Raw genomic sequence first — 23,843 nt, forward strand, 5'->3', positions numbered from 1 at the left:
CCTGTCGTGCGTTTTCCTTCCAACCCCGCACCCACTCATTCCAACATAAAGTCGTGGAAACGGGTGTGCCCTGGGCTGTTCCCGCCTAACACCGGGCGCGACTCAGGCTGCCGGAGGCTTCCCGGGCGCGGAGGCTCGGTGGGATCCCCTTTACGCAGTAATTCCAATGAACAACTAAAGTCCGTACAGACCTTGATTGGAGCAGACCCTAAGACTAGGAGACTGGAAAGAAAAAGGCAAATCACCCAATAAACACCTGTCTTCGCGACCCTCTAACCCGGTCGTATCGCGAGGGATCCGGAGATTGAAAGCCGCTTTGCCGGAAGGCTGGGGCGCTGGGAGAAGCCCGAATGGGACAGACTACCCCAGTGCCCGCCTGCTCCCTAGAATCGTGCAGCTCTGGCCCTTTCCAACGAGGAAAAAATGTTTTTATAAACAGTGTTTTTTTGTTTGTTTGTTTGTTTGTTTTTAAACGCACACTTTAAAAAAGTCAGAATCTCGCTCTTGTCGCCCAGGCTGGAGTTCAGTGACGCGATCCTGGCTCACTGCAGCCGCGAACTCCTGGGCTCAAGATTTTCTCCTGCCTAAACCACTCCAGTAGCTGGGACTACAGGTTTCCTCTTGCTTCAACCTCTCCAGTAGCTGGGACTACAGGCATGCACCCCCATGCCTGATTGTTTTTAATTTTTCTTTTGTAGAGACAGGGTCTCCCTATATTGACCAGGCTGGTCTCGAACCTCTGGCCTCAAGCTATCGTCTCACCTCAGCCTCCCAAATGTTGGGATTACAGGCGTGAGCCACCGCGCCCGGCGATAACTCACACTTTTATTAATTTTTCTTTTCTTATCTTTTATTTTTTTCCTTCTCAGTTTCTTATTAGGGTAACGGACGGGACCAGGGTCATTGGTTTGGGATCTTGGGTCAGTCAAGTTTGCAACTTCAGCGCAGAAGTCCTACGCTTCGAGCGCGCAGGCTCAGCGCTAGCTGCGAGGCTGCGAGTGGAGGGCTTGGGAAGCCGCGGTCTTCGGGAAACCATCCACACAGGGAAGGAGAAAAGCACGGTGGGTCTTCGGGGGCACTGGAGCTGTGGCCCGAAGTCCCGGGAGCCTAGTGACGACTAGACTTCTTTCTAGTAAGAGAACTGAACGTGCCCTCCCGCTGGGTTGCGGGCATTGGGAGCCAGGCCGGCGGGTGGCAGGACAGGCACTAAGGTGAGCACGGGGGACACTGCACCGGGGAGCTACCGGCCCGGGCCTTGGCCGCGGTGCGCGCTCCCCGCACCGCGCACACACTCCTGCACACACACCTGGAGCGCGTCCCGGCGGGGAGGGGGAGGAGAGCCAAAGCGAGCGTCTTAAAATAGAGAGGCAGGCAGAGGAGCGCGAGACACCAGAGCTGGAGGCAGCGAGTGAGAGCCGCCGGGCACTAGGCGCGCGGGTCGGCGCCGGAGTGGCACGGGCGGGCGGGGGCGGGGTGGGCGCGGACGCCCCTCGGCACACACTCCGCACCCGGCCCTGCAGGAAGCTCGCGCTGATTGACAGCTGCGTTGTCCCAAAAAGGCTTAGCGAAGATGCTGATCTGCGGGTGGGTCTAAACGCGCTGCAGACGCGCCCGCTACCCGCTCTCCTCCGCGCGCCACCCGAGCCCCGCCGCCTCCCCGGCTGCCGGGAGCGGGGCCGAGGCCCCGCCGTCGCGCCAGCCCAGCGGCCCCGGCCGGCCGGGCACTCGCAGCCGCGCTCGGGCCGGCGGACGCTCGCCCCGGCTCACCATGCACTGCCACGCCGAGCTGAGGCTGAGCTCGCCCGGCCAGCTCAAAGCAGCCAGGCGGCGCTACAAGACTTTCATGATCGACGAGATCCTCTCCAAGGAGACCTGCGACTACTTTGAGAAACTTTCCCTCTACTCCGTGTGCCCGTCGCTGGTCGTGCGACCCAAGCCCCTGCATTCCTGTACGGGTAAGACGCTCCGCTAGGGGGTAAGTGGGTTCGGTAGCTTTCACGTCCGTGTGGGTCGCCTGTGCTTTGCAACCCGAGGTCGAGAGCAAGGGTTAAGTTAAGGGATTCTTTTCCTGCACCTCAGTAAACAGTGGGCATTGCAAAGGCATCTGCAACGCGGCCGGGAAGGGCCACGCAACGTGTGGATCGCACGAGTGGAAATAAAATAAAGGCGCCGGGGCCTTAGGAGAGGGAGAGGGCTGCTCGCGCAACGCCTGATTGTCCTGCTCGGAGGAGAACGCTTCCTCGTTCCATGCTGAAAGTTAAAACACTAGACCAGGTTCAGCGCCTAAATCATTGTTTCAGGAAGTGGTGGTGTGAATTTCAAACTTGAGCTTGGCAGCCTTGCATCTCACCTTGAGTTAACTTGTCCAACCTCTTACAGTCTCCTCTGTGAATTTTACAAGTAAATCAATATCCTGAGGTTCTCAACAAAATCCCGAATTCACTGAGCTTTGCTTAAAATGATCGCCCTCTGGGAAAGTAGTTCTGGAGTACGTTGCCTTTGTGGCACAAGCCGAAAAGGTCACCCTCGTTTGTCTTAAGTGACCAAAACCAACAATGATAACAGTGAAAACATTGCTCAGAACTGTTTTTCTCTCTTCACAGGAGCTAAGACCAATAGAAAGGATAAAGAGAACTTAACACATATATTGAAAACGTAGTAGAGTTTCTATCGAAAATAAAGCCAATGTATTTCTAAAACTTTGAATGCATTAAGAGAAGCTCCAAGTTTCAAAGCATCTTGGCATTGTTAGGATTTAGGTTATGGAACGTGGGTATAATAAAACGAAAAAGAAGTAGGAGCACTGTTTATCAGAAAAAAGTTATTAAGTGTGCTTTTCATTAAACGTGAACATAAAGTACTTCCAAACCAAAAGAACCTTTGAGGTTTATGTTAGTTGCATGAGAGGCATGAGATAAATTAAATTACACTTACAATGAAAAAATGAAGGGCCAGCAGTTTGGGAAGATATTTTTTGGAACGTTCAGTTGTTAATGCTCAATGCGTGGAATCCTGTGTTTTCTCTTGGTTCCATTGATAGTCCCTATATGACAATCAGTAAACATATGATAAATACATTCAGTGTAGTTCTTTTAAAACCAAATTGTTCCTACATGTATTTGGTTGTAAAATGTATACTGTATTCAGTTATGCCTTTTTAAAGTTATTTTTCTGGAAGGTGGAATTAGCCCTGATATCCCATAACAAGCCTTGTAATACTGAATTTTTAAAACCAAGAAATATATGAAACAAGGAACAAATAAGAAATTTTAAAAACAAGATAGATCTCCTGAGAATTGATATTTTTACATTTGTGTGTAGGTGGTTGTGGACCCTTGGACACATGTATACTGAATAGGGGTGATAGGTTGAATATTGTTTTGAGCACAAATCATCCTTTGCTATAATAATTCAATTCCCTTTGAGGAAAAAAAGAGGATCTGTTTCAGTCATTAACATTGCTTATGGGACATTCCCAGGACAAAACAGAACAACTTCTAAGCACCTAGGTAGAGCCTAGTGCCGACAGAATTTTCAGTGACTTTGTGCTCTGCGTTGACTTGAAGGCAGCTTTTCCTGGCTTATAGGAGTCACAGAATTGGATCATAGAAGAAAACATGGCAGAAGAGGAGTAATAAATAGCTGCAGAGAATAGTCATTCAGTCAGAGGTGGCTGAGTAAGTGCTGTGTTTTATTGAACCTTGTGTGGGAATTAAATCAGAGGAAAATAAAATGATTCATATGTAGTTTTGTGAGTGTTGTAAGTGAAATGCGCATATGTCACAGACTTAAGTATTGCTCAGTCTTGTGCTTTTCGAAGTTCACTGATGGTTCATGGCAGAGGGTGGTTGTTGGCAATGGTTTTCTGGCCCCATTATTCCAGTGCTTTCTTCTTTCAGGTTGTTAGTTGAAAATGTGTCGTGATTTTGCTCTAGTTGAGAATTAAAATATAGAAACTGGGATTTGCTGGTGGAATTAAACCCATAAAAACTGGCTACAATAGTTCATACTTTCAAATCATAAGCCTTCATTGGGTTTACAGTTACAGTTAAAGCCTTACATGTATTAGATCATGGGAATCCCATTAGTGACTTCTCAGGGCTTTTGCAAATACCATACTTTCAAAGCATTTTTCTTTTTTCTTCAGTTAAGGTCAGGATAAAAATCTTTGATTAGATGAATGTAACCTTTTTTCTTATTAATTGAAAAAAACAACAATAAGTTGCTGGCATCCCGATGGAAACTGTAATTTTTTTCTTTTCTTTTCCTTTTTTTTTTCTTTTTTCTTTTTTGCTAGATAGAACAAAATGTTTAGCACTTGTGGTGGAAGCAAAATGCGTAAGAAGTTCTAGTGAAAGGCATACATTGGAATTAATGTTATTGAACTTTCTCAGCCTTTCATTTGGTGGTTTAAGATTTAAGTAAGTGTAACAGAAGTGAACTATGTCAGGTAAAATAATGAAAACTAAGAGAAAAAAGTCCTCAAAATTAAAAACTTACCAGCATGTACAAAAAGTACATAAAATTGGGATGGAAAGAAAACTACAGCATTGGAAAAAAAAAAACAGTGCATAAGGAAACAGTTCATGCTGTGTAGATTTAGCAACCTAAAGGTCAATTTATGATACCAAATATCAGGCGGAATGGCATGTATTCAAGCAAACCGAGACATGGAAATAGTTTTCATCTCAGGCAGATAATCACCTGACAGGATTTTGTTGTTAGACACTTTAGCCTTGATGGAATCTTCACCTTCCAAAAGTTATTGTTTGACAGGCCCTTTCTTATTATAAACACAGTAATTTTAGTCCTAGAAAGCTGTCTCTAAATTTCTTTCGGTTTCCTAGTATGTCTCGTAAATCACCCTAATAGATACTGCAAAAGGGAATCCTTGCCCTGTAAGCCGTGCCGCACAGAGGTTTATCGTTACATTTAAACTAAAATGTAAACAGCTAAGCCCAAAAGAATGCCTCCATTTGACAACAGTTGTCATGCAGGCCATTGGTGGGGGTGGAATATGTTTAGAATTAAGTTAGTATGTAACAAGTTGGTTTTATTTTTAAATCTGTAAGCAGAAATCCCTGTTCAGAGGGAAGTGTATTGCCATTTAGAAATCAGCAATGAGTTCCCAGACTTCAGAGCACTGACCGTCATTACAAAGGCCAAAAAAGAGGTGCGTTTCAGGATGTCATAAATATGCTTAACTTTAGGATGCTTTATTTTCTTTTTCTGGTTGTGATTAATGTTTCTTGGTGGAAAAGCCCACTTGAAGAAAGCTGGTTTCTTAGGGCCGAATGGTTTGCGGAAGCATCGGCGTGGTCATGTTCGAAGGCTCTGCTTTCTGTCTGATCTTTAGAATCAGGCAGTGTCTAAATGTGAGGCGTGTTGAGAAAAAATGGATAACTTGCTTCATAAAAATAAGGATTGTTACACTTTAGCCTAAGGGTTTTCACATGAAGATACTGATAAATGAACCTATGGTACTAATTACTTTTATTACAATTTATGTACTTAGAACCTAGAATTACCTTACATTTGCACATGCACATTTGTGGGGAGGTGAGTGTAGATACTTGGACATTTTACAACCTGAGAACAGGATGAGACTTTTAATTATTCCACTAACTATAATCGAACTCCTTTCCCCTTCTCTGGCAGAATGATTCTGTTGAATCTCTCACCTCTCTCTGATCTTTGGTGGTTAGACCTACAGAGCTGGAGGGGCTCATAAAATCACAGATCAACATCCCCAAGCAGAAGGTAGTTTTTGCAAAGTGCCAGGGTCACGTCAGTGCTTCGGTATCATTTCAGTCCACTGTATGCCACTCTCCTCCTTGTCATAGTACTCAGAAATCAGGAAGACTTTTCCAACTTGGTTACACACCCAGGACTAACCTGTGCAGTCACACCCAGGGGACAGTCAATCAGCCAATTAGAAGGGACATTTGGGGAAGGGTGTTTATCTTTTAGGAGGTGGCATTGAGAACATTTTATCCTTTGGTGGATCCAAGAGAAGCAAGTTCTTTGGGGTAGTGTCCTTGGGTGCATTTTTATCACAAACATTGGGTGTCATCCCAGCAAAAAATTAAATACAGTACAGGCATGTGTAATGTCTCATTTGGGAGTTCGGGATCTGGCTAGTGCTTTGGCTCTGGTGACTCTCCCAATCTCAGCTTGGTCTTTTTTACTCACAGACCCAAACCCGTAGGATCTTGGGAACCTGAGAGTTGGACACTGGAATGTTAATGGAGAAACATAAACCAGGGTCTGGGAAAAATGATCATTATCAACAAGCATTTGTATTTCTGCCAGAGGCACATAGGCTTTTATTAGCAATTACTCATAACTGATTATCCTGTTCCCATTGGAAGGGTGAATAAATAGAGGGATGCACTGGGTCCGGGACTCATCGACGGTCACAATATATTTGGAGCCGAGCTCTTTTGGGATCCTTAGCTGTTATCTCACCACTCTTTAAGTTTTATAACTCTTTTGTTAGAGATGCCAAGGGATTCCTTAGGAGTCAGTTGTTGCTTTTTTTTTTTTTTTTTTTTTTTTCTTTCAATAGCGCGATCTCGGCTCACTGCAACCTCTGCCTCCTGGATTCAAATGATTCTCCTGCCTAAGCCTCCCGAGTAGCTGGGATTACAGGCTGTGTTTTTAGTAGAGACGAGGTTTCACCATGTTGACCAGGATGGTCTCGTACTCCTAACCTGGTGATCCACCCGCCTCAGCCTCCCAAAGTGCTGGGATTATAGGCGTGAGCCATCGCGCCCGGCTGTGAAGTCAGTTTTAACTCATGAATAGTTCATTAGCAGTGTCTTCTCTGGCTCTGATTTTTCTCGTAGCAAAGGAGAAAATGATTAGAAATTTTGTTCACGGGTTGAAATGCCCCTCCAAATGTCCACTCTTCACTATCATTTAATTCAATAATTTCATTCAACAAATAGTTGTATTTGCTTGGTGATAGCATTGTCATTGAGTACATTGTTTTGAAACTTAATCTAACTGTTGACTAGCAGTTAGGGTGTTTAAAAAAATTCCTCTCAACTACTTGTAGAACCATTGCTTAACCCTTCTTTGTTTTTTATTTGTTTTGTTTTTGTTTGTTTTGTTTGTTGTTGTTTTTTTCCTAGTGTATGTGAGAGGCAGTTGGGATATGGGAACATTTGGAATATGGAATTGGGATATGGGAACATTTAATACTTTTGCTTACTATGTGGAATTTTCTCTTTGAACTCTACCTACAGGGTGTTATCACCAGTAAAATTGTCAAATCAACTTTGCTAAATACAACTCAAATGGAACTCTATTATTAGGCTGATTTCCTACAGATATGTTTGGTGTTTGCTGGTTGTATTTCTGTATCCAAGACTGAATTTGTGATAGAAACGTGGATAGTATAAAGTTGTTAGTTTTAGCATACTCTAGAAATCAGAGTGAAAAGATTAAATGTAACATAGCCCAAAAATCTCTATGAAAAGGAGTAAGGATTGCAAAGGATTGTTTCAATTATAAAGAGAGATTAAAAGGAGAAAAAGAAGGGAAGAAGGAAAGCAAGAGTGGGTTTCTTTGAAATTCTTGAGGCTGCGCAGATTCAGGGTCATAGCACAGTGTTCCTCCGAAGGGCTCTACAGGCAACACAAAGGTGGCCTGTGAAATTCTGTCACTCCATGGATACTAAATGGCTAACGTCGATTCTACTTAGACGTGTGCTGGGGCCTCTTCAGGGTTGAGATCCAGAGCCTAAGCTCTGCGCAGCATTTAGCCTTCACTCTGGAAGGCTGAGTAAATGTTAAACCAGAAGCAGTTTTCGGTGTTATTTGCACTTTGTTTTGAGGTCAGGTAGGAGGAGCAACAGAGATGCAAAGGTAGGTACGTCACATGGGCTGAGGCCTCTTCATTTGTTTTTGTTTTTGTTTCATTTTTTTGTGAGACAGGATCTTGGTCTGTTGCCCAGGCTGGAGTGCAGTGGGGCGATGTTGGCTCACTGCAACCTCTGCCTCCCAGGTTCAAGCGATCCTCCCACCTCAGCCTCCCTAGTAGCTGGGACTACAGGTGCGTGCCACCATGCCTGGCTAATTTTTATATTTTTAGTAGAGATGGGGTTTCACCGTGTTGGACAGACTGGTCTCGAACTCCTGACCTCAGGTGATCTGCCTGCCGTGGCCTCCTGAAGTGCTGGAATTACAGGCGTGAGCCACTGCTCCCAGCCGAGGCCTCTTCATTTGTTCTGAGCTTGTGAATGTGCATGCCGTGGAGCCTGAGGGTCCTCCTTGCCACATGTCCTGCCCACGACTGTTGTTAGTGGACTAGAGTTGGTGGGTCTATGGCTAAGCCCATTGACAAGCTCTTAGGTGGAGTGTGGTTAGAGGACTGCAAGGACTCAGATGGGATGCAGAGATTGAAGCCTCATTTTGCATCTTCTGTTGGGGATGCAGTTCAGTTTTACACTCTAGTCTTGTGGAACTGGTGTTTCTAGTGTGGCTCTAGGGATGCACTCACAACTGGGTTAGCCACCTTTTACCCGAGAACTTGCTAAAGCCCACAGGTGCTCAAAGGACGGGCAAAAGACCACTGTGCTGCAGGCGGCACGTTCTCTTGGAAGCAGCATGACAAGAAGAAGAAGAGAAGGATTGAGGGCATTCGCATAAAAACTGCACACGTGGAGAAGCACACTGGGCCTGCCTGTCGGTGCCTGCCTCCATTTTACCTGCCTGAGAGGACTGAATGGTAGTTTTCTGTCCACAGCACAGACGACAAAATCAGAATTCGCATTAGGATTTATTAGTAACGGGATTCAGACTTTGTACAAACTTGGTGGCATTAACAAATACTCTCCAGGAAAAGAGGTGTTTGGTTTGTTTGTTTTTTAACCAGAAAACCTTTGCAAACCCTCAGGATTTAATTTATTTTTATTACAGCTTAATAACAGTTAGAAGAAGAAAAGTCTTGTTAAAATAAATGCTCTAAATAAAAACACAGTTAATTTTCCATTACCGTGTCTAATTACTCATCATCACCAGGGCATTTTTATATGGCAATTTAACTTCTTGAAAGTGGAAACTTGGCACACATTTAAGGAAGAAAGCCATGCACCTAGATAGATATCAGAAGATGGTCTAATTATATTTGGGCTCGAGTTGAATCTTACATATGACTGCTCTGAAGAAGAGAGAGGGCCTCTGTTCCTAGTCACTAAGGAGAGCGCCAGTTGAAATTGAATACAGAGGGAGAGAATTCTGAATATTAGATGATGTTCAAGTACATCTGAACAGGGCCCCTGCCAGTCACCAGTTGAAGCTGATTTCAGGACTACTTGAGAGGTCTGGAGGGCAGCTCTGTAGGCCTCCTCGTGGCAGAGTGCACACAGATGACACAGCCTTCCTCCATGCACAGGTCAAAAGATGACTGAAGAGAAGCCAGGCTGGGAGGATCTCAGCACCAAATTAACTACTTCAGCCTCCTGTACAAGCAGACCCGGCGCGGGGTTTCACTGTGGTTCGCTGACCTTGTGATCCGCCCGCCTCCTTTTATCGCATCTTTTTTCGCATCTTTCCAGCTTACCAACATATCCTTAGGAACATATTCTTCTGGATATTGAGGAAAGATGAGTATTTTCTGGTTTTTTTTTTTTTTTTTTTTTTTTTTTTTTACTTTGAGACAGAGTCTTGCTCTGTCACCCAGGCTGGAATGCAGTGGCACAATCTCGGCTCACTGCAAGCTCCGCCTCCCGGGTTCAAGTGATTCTCCTGCCTCAGCCTACCGAGTAGCTGGGATTACAGACGTCCGCCACCACACCCGGCTAATTTTGGTGTTTTTAGTAGAGATGGAGTTTCACCATGTTGGCCAGGTTGGTCTCAAATTCCCAACCTTGTGATCCACCCGCCTTGGCCTCCCAAAGTGCTGGGATTACAGGTGTGAGCCACCACGCCCTGCCAGATGAGTATTTTCACAATGTGCATTGAATAGGATTGGCTACTGCCTAGGTGATGTCAGTGCACTTCTGATCATTTTTTTAAAAAGACCCAACATATGCATTTGGTAAGTGATATGATGATTAGCCTTGGTTTTTCTTATTCGAGGATTACTTACCATGTGGAGAAATGGAGTAGTCTTGGGCCTGATGAAATTTCATGAAATGGTGGCTGTATTTCTGTCCTGGGAAATACCTGGTACTGGCAAGTACCTGATATTGATAACCTGCCAGCCTCCACTGCCCACCTCTTTCTTTCCCAGAGTCCTTTTCATCTGGTGAATTAACCATCCCTGAAACTCAGGATGAGGGGCTTTTCTCAAAAGAGGTCTCAGTCTCGTGTGGATTGAAGGAAGTGTAACTTCCATGCTTAGTTTAACCAATATCTAGGGGAGCTGACTTTGCACATTTCCTTAATGGTAAGTTATAGACAATGGAATGCTGGTATTGTATCTTCTTATCTTGAGGAAATATCATGGGCAAGAAGAGTTGCTGAGACTCCTTTTTCTGAGTCTTATAGTACTTATCCAAAGGGAGCCATAAACTTGAGAGAAATGCTAGAAATACTTTATACCCTAAACCATATTCATAGGCATGGCAATAATAGTAATAGTGACTTTTTAGAAATTACTTAACATATAATAGGCACTAGACTCAGTGCTTTTTGATCAGCTTCGAAATATCCCTATGAAATAGGTTTATCATCTCCTTTGGTAATGGTAGAACCCTAGAAGCTAAAGTCACAAGATATAAAGAGAGCTCTTATGAAGCAACAAGAAAAATGGGCAAAGGCTACAATCAGGCAATTCATAGAAAGGACGATCTCAATGCCCAGTAAATGTAGAAGGATGCTCAACCTCGCTGATGAGTGGGAACACCCGAATTAATATGAGATACCATTTCACCCTCACCGGGTAGGCCAAAATGAAAGGACAATATCGGTTGATGACAAGGAGATGGAGCAACAGACATCCTTCCCACTTCGGCGGAGTGTTGTGTGGTACAATTACTTTGGAGGGCAGTTTGGCAACACGTGGCAAAGCTGCAGACGCACATACCCTAGAGCTCAGCAGTTCCACTTCTGGGTATGTGCCTGGAGAAACCAGTGTGTGAGTGCAAAAGGACACCTGTAAAAATGTTCATCTGTGTGTTATGTTAGTAAAAAATAGAAAACAATTTAGCTGTCCTTTCAGAAGGAAAAAGTCAAAATAATATATGCTATATCCATGCAATGAAATTCTATGCAGCAACTAAAATAAATGAACTAGATACACTTGTATTAATATGGATACATTTTAGGAATACAACGTTGAGAAAAAAAAAGTTGTAGATTGATACATACTGTCTGATACCATTTATATAAATGGTTGAAAAGGCACAAACTAATGCTACATATTGTTTAGAGAGGCAGGGGCATGGGAGTGGGGAGTGCTAACCACAGGTTTTTATTTTCCTACGTAATTTATTTATTTATTAAGACAAAAAGGCCTAGTGCAAATATGGCTAAGTATTACGATGTGATGAAACTTGGGTTATGGCTACATAGAAGTTACTGACATTATTCTTTGTACTTTTCTATACATCTGAAATTTTTCATAACAAACATTGAAAAGTGGTAGCACAAGAGACCACACATGTCCACAGAACTCTTAATCTTGTGGAACTTTTGATCTTTTTCTTAACAGCTTTTCTATCCTGAAACAGTAGCTTTTAAATACAGAGCTTGTTGTACATAGTCTCACAGTGGGAAACTGAGAACACTTTATAACTAAGCATATGCACAACTCACACTGAAGCAACCACTGTGGCTTCTGAAAGTGGCTTTTGGATCTTACTAACCTTGCCTGGCTGGTTGAGGGTATTATTTATCACCAAGATAACTGCTGTTTCCCTGGTAATGCTCTGGCATAGAATAAATAGTCTCTGAGTTGGGTACATGCTCTTGAAGGATGACTAATAGAGTATTTGGTCCCCCAATTGTGCAAGAGAGAGTTGTCAGGGTTTTTCTGCTTCTTCTTAATGATGTTTAAAATCATTATAAACTGCCTCTGACTGCACCTTGCTTTTATGAGTATTTGTTGATATGGCAATATCAACAAATTTCACCTTAGCATTTCACCAGTGGTCCTCTGTTATTGACAGTTTCATTTACAGAAATTATCTAAGGACAGCTGTGATTGAACCAAATCATCTAAAAATGTTAACATGTAGCTTCTTAGCAGGAAAGAATAAAGTTGATATTGGCATATTATCTGTCCAAGTTCTCTTTATAGTCCATAATCATGATTTGATTTTAAAACTTTGTTCAATATGTGGTATTGGGGACTGTCAGAAGGGATGAATGTTACCATGGTGATCTCACAGAGATGTCTGTTACCAGTAATCAGTGGTCGTCCTGTTGTTTGGAGGAGTTAACCTGGACCACATTTCACTCTCTAACGACAACCGTAGTGGCAGAAGCTTTATTCATCCCAACACCAAAGACATTTTTCTGTTCTCTGCAAAACAGTCCCAATTTAGAAATGTTGCTTTTAGACATTTTGGCAAAAATGTGGCCTTTTGGGAGCTCTATCTTTCTGTGTCCTTCCAAAGAGAAAGTATTAGTGTGGGGGAAACAGTTTGTACAATGAAGAATTTGCCAAAGCATTTCCCCTCCTGCAAGTGCTCCTGTCTGCCTAAATAAATACGTAGACAAAGAAACAAATTAAAGCTCCAGAGGGGGCTTATCCCACCCACACGGTCTGTGGCCAGTGTTGCTGTACTTTCTTTGGTGCTAAGAACGAGGGCTGTGCCCAAGCTGGATGTGATGGAAAGGATGGTGGCTCTATCAGATTCGTTATCAGGGTTCAGACTTTCGTGGGTTACAGGACAAAGTCCTTCTGCATTTTATATTACCCAGGTAGTCGCACAGTCTGGCTGGGATCAATTAGACTGACACTTTGCTTGTGCCTCACTCTTTCGACCTCCTGGAACTCTCCAGTGAAACCGTATTCCTCGTAAAATGAACTAGCCAGGCTTGGGGCTGTGAATGTAGGAAACATGATCAAGGAAGATATTCCAAAGAGCTGCCGTGGGGCTACATAAGTCAGAAAAAATGTGGAGGACTTCCTCCTGCAACCCAGGAGAGTCTGTTCACTGGCAACAAATCTGACAGATCCACTTTTGAATCCTCTGTCTGGGACTACTTGGGAAAAGACAAGCAAGGATTTAGGATATTTAGGGTAAATTTTAAACGTGTTTCCCTGAAAGAGAGAGAGGAAGGTGTTTTAATATGGTTCCAATCTAAGACCTTTCTTTTCCATGACTAAAAATTTTACTGAAATAGTTGGTAAGTCACCCCAGAGGAGTTATTTCGGGAAGGTGTTGTTAATTTTGTTATCCCTGGATATCATGGTAACTTATTAATGCTCTCAGCACGTTAGACAGCTGTGGCTATTGGAAGCATGTTTTCAATCATCAGTTTAGAGCAAGGCATGAAGGAACATCCTATTGGAGTGCTTGCCTTTTTGCCTTTTTTTCTACTAGGAGATTGGGCCTTTGCTGGTTAGAACAATCAGCTGCTGAACAGCATGTTTCATTTCTTAGGGAGCTGCTAAATAGGAATAACAACATTAATAAATGGCGCCCAGCACTGCGCTAGGTGCTTGTGTACATAAATGTGTTCTAGCGAAATAGTTACTATTACCACTGCTTTTCAGGCAGGGAAAGTGAATCTCAGGGAGGTTAAGAAATGGGAACGGGGTCACATGAATAAGTGGCAGGGCTGAGATTGGAACTTGCAACTGTCTCTTTCAATATAGAGTCCAATACTGGATATGTTTATATGAGAATGTGTAAATTAGAACATGTCTGTCTCTTTACATATAGGCAACATACTATATATGTATGTGTGTGTGCGTGTGTGTGTGTGTTTGTACAGATACTAAAAATATATATGGCAAGGCCTAATTAATGTGTCAGCTCTGTTGGAACTTATTTTGAACCTGTCAACTCTTTTACACATATTTATACTAATTTAATGTGTGCCAGTTCATCTTTCATTTCCTGTGGTGATTGGGGTTTCTGAATGATTCCAGAGGGATTCCAAGAGGCAGTGGGGTTTTGGGAGGAAGCGAAGTGACTGGAAGATTGCAGACCTGTTGCCGTCTGGCTGTGTGACTCTCCGCTCACCTTACTGCCCTGAGGTCTGCGTCCGTATCTGTGTAGCATTCACTACCACTCTGGGTCACGGTGCTTCCATCAGCTGTCATTCTTTGAATAAAGCTTTCCTAGGGGAATCAAGGGTGGACTTCCTTCTCATTCATTCATTATCAACTAGAGAGAAAGTGCTGAACAATTAAAGCCAACCAAATGCCTTCAGAGTTAACACTTGGGATATTTTTCATGGAATACTCATTAGGTTCAGTGAGAAAACATGTCTGGCTGTTGACTGGCATCACTTAAAAGAATGAGATTATTTTTTCACATTGTATCTGGCTGAGCTAGGGTGGATTCTGGGAATCTCTATTTTTAAAAAGCTTTCTGTATGATTACAATGAAAAGTCAACTTTGGTAATCACTATAATGTAGCTAACAGCTTAAAGATGGGATTGACATAATTTGCACCCCATGACTCAAATGTATGAAACCATTTAGTGGAGTGATCCTACTGTTGGGGTTTTGAGTCAGACGGTCCTGGGTTTTATTGCCTGTGTGACCTTAGGTAAATTACTTAACTTCTATGACACTCGGTTTCCTCATCTGTAAAATGAAGATAATAATAATCACGTAATGGTGTTAGTTGTGGAGGTTAATGAGATAATGTGTATAAAGCTCTTAGTATTTTATTGGCCGTGTGACCTTAGGTAAGTTACTTCTATGACGCTTAATTTCCTCATCTGTAAAATGAAGACAATAATAATCACATGATAGGGTTAGTTGTGAAGGTTAAATGAGATAATATATATAAAACTCCTAGTAAATGAGATAATGTATATAAAACTCCTAGTTTGTGGCAACAAAGTGCTTAGTAATTGATAGCTTCTATTAAAAATAATTATCTTACAATAATAACCTCATCACTGAAGCACAACCCTTTAGGGAAAGATTACCATTATTGGTAAATTAAACTTAAGAAAAACTAAAATCTTAAAAAAACTCCACTTTACTCCAGGGCATGTTTTCAGAGTTACAGCGACTCTAGCTGCTTCTAAGGCCCCTTGCAACCTGGGTGGTCTGTGAGTTGTTTGAGTTCAAGTCTTCGTGAATTAGGTATGTTTCATTCCTCCCACTTTTCTGTTTTGTAATATGAATTCAGAATTTTATAAATTCATGAATGAGTGGCACAAACAGGTAAACACTACAACATCACAAGATGTCCTTTGTTACTTTATTTTTTTTACAAGAGTTGCCTAGGATTAATTGCCCCTAGGAAATGTTTCATCACGCAGCTGTAAGATTCTTGAGAACTGTCCTAGAATAGAGGCAGAATTTCTCAACAGGTTTGATTTCTTTTCTTCTTTCAAGAGTAGAGTTAGGGATAACTTTTCTTTTGGAAGAAAATGAAACTATTCTTTTTTTCTTATTTCTGAGCACTGAAAGAGGAAAATAACTCCATTGAGATGTTCTTTTCCAATTAGGTAGCATGGAAAAAGGTGGCAGTTTGACAACGAATCACTTTCCTAGTATATTATTGGGTCTGTGATTCAGAGTGAGTTCCAAATGAAGTGCCTGTGTGACAGCTTTTAAATTCCTGGTAGGGCTAGCTTCTGAATGTTTTCTAAGTGGTGGTGATGGATGGCTGTCATGTGGAGGAACTGCCTGAGGAAGAGTTCCACATGGATTTTTTTTAGAATTGTGTTTCTCAGCTGATCACTGATGTTTTATGAAGTTTAGTATCTGCTGATGAAATACTTTAATTGATGAATCCCCCCCACAGTATGAGAAGAACTCTCTTGATGAGGAGTTCTCACCTTCTGTGGTGCAAAGGCATCGCCAATGAACAGGGTGGTGCCTCTGTCCAGCCATTTATAATGATGATTCCGACAGGCAATCTTTAGTGGCCTCATCCAGGTTCTGTGATGGGTGGGGGCCAGGTGGGATAAGACAGGTGGATGTGTCATCACCACTGAGACCGAGTGGCATGTATTTATGAAGAGTGAGAAGGCTGACTTTGTCCCCTAGGGTCCTCAGAACCGTAGAGTCTGAGTTTTCTGAATTGCTGAAATAGGACTCAGTCAGAGACATGGATCGTTGGCATCTTGTTGAGAATGTTCTGTTCAGCCTATGGATTCAGAAAAACAAAATGCATGTGTTTGTGTTCCAGTAGGAGGGGAGTAGGCAGGAATGGGGTGGGAGTGGAAAAGGAATGTTGGCCAATGGGGAAGGGAGAGTGAGGGGTAGGGAAACAAGTTAGTTCACTGAAACAGGGATCCAAATGCTTGCTCAGCATTTGTTGTCTCCAGGAGAAAAACAAATTGAAAAATGAGAATGGAAGATTTCATTTGGAAATGGCCCTGTGAGTACGTGCTTGTTTTGAGAGGCGTTCCTCGTAACTGACAGCAGTCAATGACTTCTGATTGGGCAATGGCCTGCCCAGCCACACAGGTAGCCCAATCATCATATGTATTAATGGTGCATTCAAAAATTTCATCATCCTGGGTCACAAAAGATCATGACGATTGTATTATCATACAATAATGGTATTCATGCAATGGCACACAGGAAATTGTGTGTACTTGACGTACAGGCAGCGTGGAAGCAGGGTTTACAGTAGAACTCCTGTGGAACACCTTTCTTCCAGAGCCCTCCACTGCCTCATTCTGTGATATTTCAATACCTCAGTTTCTGCTGTTGGTAAAACACATCCTACCTCCCCAGTATGTTGAGGAGCAGTGATTGATGAAGGAGTATTAATTTGCTGCTTTTTGAGAGGAATTCCCTGAATTCTCCAGGGAATTACATGTATTACGGTGTTCCCAGAGAAAGCTAGGCCAGGGATTGGCCAAATCTGGCCCACTACAAATTGTTCCACTGCCACAAGCTAAGGATGGTTTTCACATTTGTAAACGGAGGAAAAGAAATCAAAAGCAAAACATTTTGTGACCTGTGAAAATTAAGTGAAATTCAGAGATCGGTGTCCGTACATAAAAATGTTATTGGAACACAGCACATGCACCAGTCTGCGTGTTGTCTGTGACAACTTTCATGCTGTCACAGCAGAGGGGGAGAGGTTGTGACAGACATGGCCCATAAAGCCTAAAATATTGACTCGTCGACCCTTTACAAGAAAGGTTTGCCAACCCTTCAACTAGACTGTTGGAAGCAAAGCTCCTCAGTTATGAAATAAGGTTTTTACTGATCCACAAACTATGATGTCATTCCAGGGCACAAAAATACCTTCTTTGATCCAGGGTTCTGTTGTCATCCTGTGACATGAGAAAGACCCGACAGTGGGAGTTTAGTGGGGAATTTTGCAAGGACTCTCTTAAAGTGAGATCAGGCTCTGGGCTCTAAGGATAAATTTCCAGACCTTTCTGGAAGTAACACAGGATTTTCTGCACTGAGAGACGGGTCAAAAATATTTATAGTAAAGTGGTAGAATTCAATAAAGTGTTTTTGGGACTTTCTCTTTGCTGCTGCAGCCCCGACCGGTTTTCCCAGGGGGAATACGAGGATGGCCCCTGAGGAGAGGCTGGGCGTGTCAGCATCACTGGCATTTTTCAGTTTGAGATTTGGGTGACAGTTTATGCGCTTCTTAATTGACTTTAACTTGTTGCCCATCCCTAGAAGTAATAGTAATGGTAATAGAAGTTACACAATCACATCGCCACAGCTCTGTTCTGAAGGGCTTGCATAGCTGGATGGAGCACTTAATCAGCGTGGTCCACTCTGCTGGGGAAGTGCACGAGACTATGTGCCTTTGGAATTTTCAACTCTTCAGGGCCAGGAGCTGCCAGACCTCTCAGGAAGGACGAAGCCCGACTCTAGTTGCTATTTTATTTACATGGAGGCCCTTGGGTCAGGGCCTTTGAGCTAATGAAACCCACTGGGGAGTGAGAGATGTGAAATTAACCTGATTTGCTGCAACTTCCTGTGCACTGTCAGGCTTACCAGCCAGTAGGCTGAAGAACCCTTGAGATCTGGCCCTTACCATAAAATGGAGAGGAGTGTGCACAAGTGCAGGGTCGACTAATGTCAGAGGAGATGACTGATGTTGGTAGGTAAAATTCCACCTCCAAGAAGAGTATGTGTGGTACAGGTAACACCTGATTTTCTTACTCCAAATCACAAATGATGTTGAAAAACCAATAACAACAACAATACGCACACATAACAGGAAACACTGGTATAATACTATATGCCAGGAACTGCTCTAAATGCCTTATATGAATTAACATTTTTTTTTGTTGCTTCTTATTTTTTGAGACAGAGTCTCGCTGTATTGCCCAGTCTGGAATGCAGTGGCATGATCTTGGCCCACTGCAGCCTGTGCTTCCCGGGTTCAAGCAATTCTTGTGCCTCAGCCTCCTGAGTAGCTGGGATTACAGACACGTGCCACCATGTCCAGCTAATTTTTTGTATTTTAGTAGAGACAGGGTCTTGTCCTGTTGCCCAGGCTGGTCTTGAACTCCTGGCCTCAAGCAATCCACTTGCCTCAGCCTCCCAAAGTGCTGAGATTACAGGTGTGAGTCACTACACCCAGATAACTTATTTAATTATACCACAATCATATGAGGAGATACTATTATTCTTCTCATTTGACAGGTAAAGAAACAGAAGGCTAGATATGGTGGTTCATGCATGTATTCCTAGGACTTTGAGAGGCCAAGACAGGAGGATCATTTGAACCCAGGAATTTGAGACCAGCCTGGGCAACATGGAGAGCTCTTGTCTCTACTGAAAATAAAAATTAAAAAAAAAAAAATAGCTGAGACCAGAGGATTGCTTGAGCCCAGGAGTTGAAGGCTGCAGTGAGCTATGATTGCATCACTGCATTCCAGCCTGGGCAACAGAGGAAAACTCTGTATCTACAAACAACAACAACAAAAAGAGTGGAGGAACAGAAGACCAATCCAGTCCTGACCACACTTCGGGAACTCTGTTGTCTAATGTGGCTTAGAATCAATAATTTCTTATTTTGAAAAGTGTGGTGCTGGGTACAGAGTAGATAGAGCCTCAGTAATGCTTTCTAAAAATATTAAATATTTGATATTTAATTTAAATATTTTCTGATTTTCTTTCCATTATTATTGATTTGATTTTCCTTACCTAGTTCTTTCTTCGTAGGCCGTTAAAACTATCCCTAGAATGATTAGAACATCCTTTTTTTTTTTTTTTCCCCTGGAGCAGTAACGTTTTTACATAGCTGAAGTTCTAGGGAATGTATTAGTGTCCAAATTTGCAAAGTAAGTTAATGACAGGGACACAGTTCAATATTTTATCCACAGCCTTAAACTATTCCAGAATGGCTATGATTTAAATTAATTTTATCTTACTGTTAATATTTTTTAAAATTAAATATTAAGTAAGGAAAATGTTTATAAAATATGTGTATAATAAAAAGAATAGTAATACAATGAACATTTGTGTCTACCCACCACCCAGTTTAAGAGTAAGATTTCAGCCAGGCAGGGTGGCTCGTGCCTATAATTTCAATACTTTGGGAGGCTAAGGCAGAACGATTGCTTGCAGCCAGGATTGAGACCAGCCTGGGCAACATAGTTAGACCTCATCTCTATAAAAATTTAAGAAATAAATTTAAACAAAAGAAAAAGACCATTTCTTCTGGGTTGTCTGGGTTCCCCTCCCCGATGCTGTCCACATCTCTCCCCCATTAGAGGTCACCAGTATCTCAGTTCTCAGCTTTTCTCTGTAGTTTTGCCATGTATCATCCCTAAATCATATATTATTGAGCTTTGCTCATTCTTAAACTCTGCATAGATGGGCTCACACTGTACTTTTTGTGATTTGCTTTTTCACACAGCATTGCATTTCCCAGATTCCAATCTGCTGGTGTGTATAGCTACAGTTCACTCATTTTCGTTGATAGAGTGTCCAGCGTGTGCATAAACCACACTGTTTATCTGTTCTGTTGATGGGCGTTATGGTGGTTTTTGCTGCTTTGAACATGCCTGTTAAATTCCTTTTTAGAAAACTAATGATCAGGAGGACTCATTTAAGTGAAATAGTTTTTCTATGAGAAAAGTAGTTCTACAGTTTAATGAAAATTGTAATATCTGTGCCTTGAACAAACAGATGTAGTTTTTATTTTGGGACACATGCTACCTACCTATTAAGTGGGTTTATTTTTAGTGGCCTTTTTGTTGTTGTCAATTTTTTTCCCCAGAGTTGAACAACGATTTATTTTAATTTCTAAACCAAATCAAGGCATTTATTGTAAAACCGCTAGAAAATAAGTCTTCCCAATTTAACAGTATATGTTTTATAAATATTTTAATAAAATGAATTTTAAAATATTAAATAATTTTAGTTAGAATGTGAAGTACTTCTCTAAATTAAACATTAAAAAAGCTTTTTCATCCATAACAACAAAAGAATTGCATTATATAGGTAAAATGGCCTCTGCCCTACTCACATTTATTTGCAGACTGGAGAAGAAATGTTTATTTCTAACATTTTTTAGCTTCAAAAGACCTTAGAAACCTTTTGAAATAATCCACAGAGCTGTGCAAAGGCACTGAGGTTTAGGACAGGCAGGAAGCTATAGTCCACTCAGCATTTTTTTTGTTTGTTTTTTGACTGGAAAGAAAACCAAAGCCCAGAGTAATTAAATTGCTCAACCAAGATCACTCCAAGGCTTGCAATGCCTTTGAAATATAATGACTCTAAAATAGCTGTATGAATCTGTAGTGCCATTTCTAAATTAGAAGCCACAAGTTGCTTTTTATAATAGTGTATTTTTTGCTTCTATGCATCTTAATTCATTTTTTATAATTTAAAAAGCAAAGTCACTAATCAAATCCGTAACAACAGTTTGGGATTTGATTTTTAAAATGCTTTTCTCCACCCTGTTGACTGTGCCGAGTCTAGAGAGTCTATTTAGTTCCCATAGGCTGGTTTCTGGGATTGACAATATTTCCATTGTCTTACAACTGGGCTGTCGCCAGTGATGTTCAAGGACCAGCACTACCCTTGAAGGATCCTGCTGTTGTGTCAACAAATAATGTCACAGGCCCCTCTGACAGCTTGTCCACAGACTGTCCTGAGGCTTTCCGTCTGAAGGAAGCGGCAGCTTTGCAAGAGTGATTTTAACGAGGTCGTTTGGATTAGATTGGGTTAGTGGGCAGTGAGTTCCATGCATTTAGGGTTGGGTGTGAGGCTTTTCATGTTCTTGGAATCTCCTCCGGCCCTCCCGGTCACACCCCTCCAGTGCCACATTCAGCCCTCTCTCTATGCACCCATCCTGAAATAGCCATGGTTCAGCATGGAAGAAATTCACTCCTCTAATCCCTCAGTGCTAGTCAGCTCTGCATTTGCCTAGGGGTGGGTTTTGACTGATTCTCCTTGAAGAGAATCTCTGCACGCGTGAAATGTGTTTCAGGAAAGTACTAGGAAGGCAGCAGGACTTGGAGCCTGACAGTGTGGATTCAGCTTCCAGTTCTGCCTCTCATTGGGTGACCTGGGCAGGCTGCTGATGGTGAAATGGGTACGATAACACCCGTGCTCAGGGTTTGCTATAGAGATTGAATGAGCTCAGTCTCCTGAATCTCGTATGGACAAAAGATTTCACCTCTGAAATAATTGAATAATATAGAATAATATAGAATCCTAGATGTTTCTGTGTGTTTCTACAGCGGAAAGCCAGGAAACACAATCTGCAAGAAGCTAGGGGTGTAATAAAAACCACCAGATTCATCCCTCAGCCGCCCTCTGTCTGTGTGCTCCGGTAGCACTGGCTTATTTAAGGCATGAGATTGACTGTCTCTCTCATGGGGCTCTGAGCTTCCTTCCACCAAAGATTGTTCCTTCATCTTGGGGCCCCTCACACCAGCATATATTTTTGCATTTAGTAGGTGGTCAAAATAGTATGGTTTTGAACCTTACTAAACTGCCTCGTGTTTCTTTACAGCACTTTCTTCCTGTAGGTAATATGTTTTCTCTTACTTGACGTCTCCCTGCTTTCTCCTCACAGTTGAACTTTCTCCTATTTAGGGATCGCCCTGGCCCCACACCTGTGGTTTTCAGATATTGCCACTCCTCCCCTACTCACCTTTTCGTTTTTGTCTAAGTATTTATAATATGCAGTTTGTCACACGTAGCTGGTAGATGATATTTTCTGCAGTGATCTCTTCCAGCTTGGGAATTCTTAAAGGATTTATTTGTAGGTACTAAACAGTCTACTTTTTAAAAAAATTCTCTAAGTTCATATTGTCTGTACTTCATCATGAAGGATAATGGTTCATTTCAAGTTAATCTACACGACTAAAGTGTAACCCATGTGGTGGGTGGGGGGATGGGGTGAGGTGGCAGCTGTTAAACAGTGCATAGCAACTCTTCACAACAATTTAAACATGAAAAAGGAATTGGAGTAATAGAATATGCTGGAATTTGATGAGGACACTGAGAGCTACAGGACGTGGGATTTGAACTTGCAGCTGTAGACAATGACTGTGTCTCCTAGAACCCCCGAACTCTTTGCCCCAAGATGCCCCAGAAGAAAGACTGGTGGAGTTACCAGCTCATGGATTTTACATCCTATCTATTCTCACACACAAATGAACTCCCGTAAAGTACAGGCAGAGTAGTTCTTGTCACCTTAGTGTCCCATAAAGCTGATGATAATAATTAGAAAACCATTAGAAACTTACAAGGCTGGGCACGGTGGCTCATACCTGTAATCCCAACACTTTGGGAGGCTGAAGCCGGAGGATTGCTTGAGCCTGGGAATTCAAGACCAGCCTGGGCAACATAGTAAGACATCATCTCTACAAAAAATCAAAAGTTAGCCAGGTGTGGTGGTATGTGCCTGTAGTCCCAGCTCCTTGGGAGGCTAAGTGGGGAGGAGCTCTTGAGTCTGGGAGTTCCAGGCTGCAGTGAGCTGTGTTCATGCCGTTGCACTCAGCTTGGGTGACAGAGACCCTGTCTCAAAAAAGAAAAAAAAAAATTCAGGGATGAAAAGTGCTAAGAAACTGAAGTAATTAAGTTATCTAATGCATATGACTAGTATTAAGCATCTTTTCATGAAAGAACCTGGCTTGTGCTAGTAGATATTGGAAAATGCCCTAAGAATGTTTAGAGTATCATTTAACAGTGCTGACTCATTTGAAATAAAATTATTCATGAACTCACTTGCCTCTTTTTGTGCACAGGAAATTGTATAGGTGGCTATGATTATTTTTATAAAAAATTGGATTCTAAAGAAGTTTATCAAATACTTAGTATCTACCTTAAAAGCTTTCATGAATTAAATTTAACCCTTAAATGATGCAGTGATCCACATTGAACTTTCTGATTAAAACAAAGGAAAGCTAACAGCACTTACCATTTCAACTAGAGTTCATTAAAAAAATTTTGTGGAGCATTTACCTACCAGGCGCTATGCGAGGACTGCACAGATAATGGTGATGTGAGTGTCAGAGCCCCTGCCCTCGTTCTTGTAGAAGATACAGATGAGTAAATACGCAGTTACCAGAATCATATGACCAATTCCATGATGGGGAAGTTGGGTGTGCTGAGGGACACCTGAGACTGAGACTTGGCCAAGCAGTTGGCGAGGGGAGGGCAGGCTCTAAGTTGAGACCTGCAGGATGAAAGGAAGGCCGAGAGGGTGATCTAGCAGAGACAGCACATTTCTAAAATGAGTTCTTTTCCTGAACACTATGTTGAATACAGCTGAACATTTTCTGATGGTTGAGGATCTCATGAC

General features: G+C 42.3%; 2 protein-coding genes across 2 annotated transcripts in view; both read left to right on the plus strand.

Moving 5' to 3' along the window:
• The window catches only part of APLP2 (amyloid beta precursor like protein 2), a 726,249-nt gene that overhangs the window by 21,052 nt on the left and 681,354 nt on the right, over positions 1 to 23,843 (plus strand). The window lies entirely within an intron of this gene.
• BARX2 (BARX homeobox 2) overlaps positions 1,581 to 23,843 on the plus strand; it is a 74,888-nt gene continuing 52,625 nt past the window's right edge. Inside the window, exon 1 of the mRNA XM_050756003.1 lies at positions 1,581 to 1,955. Coding sequence (XP_050611960.1) covers positions 1,769 to 1,955 — 187 coding nt within the window. The 5' untranslated portion in view covers positions 1,581 to 1,768. The remainder of the gene's footprint in view (positions 1,956 to 23,843) is intronic.

Source organism: Macaca thibetana, chromosome 14 (assembly GCF_024542745.1).
Source record: "Macaca thibetana thibetana isolate TM-01 chromosome 14, ASM2454274v1, whole genome shotgun sequence".
Taxonomy (NCBI): domain Eukaryota; kingdom Metazoa; phylum Chordata; class Mammalia; order Primates; family Cercopithecidae; genus Macaca; species Macaca thibetana.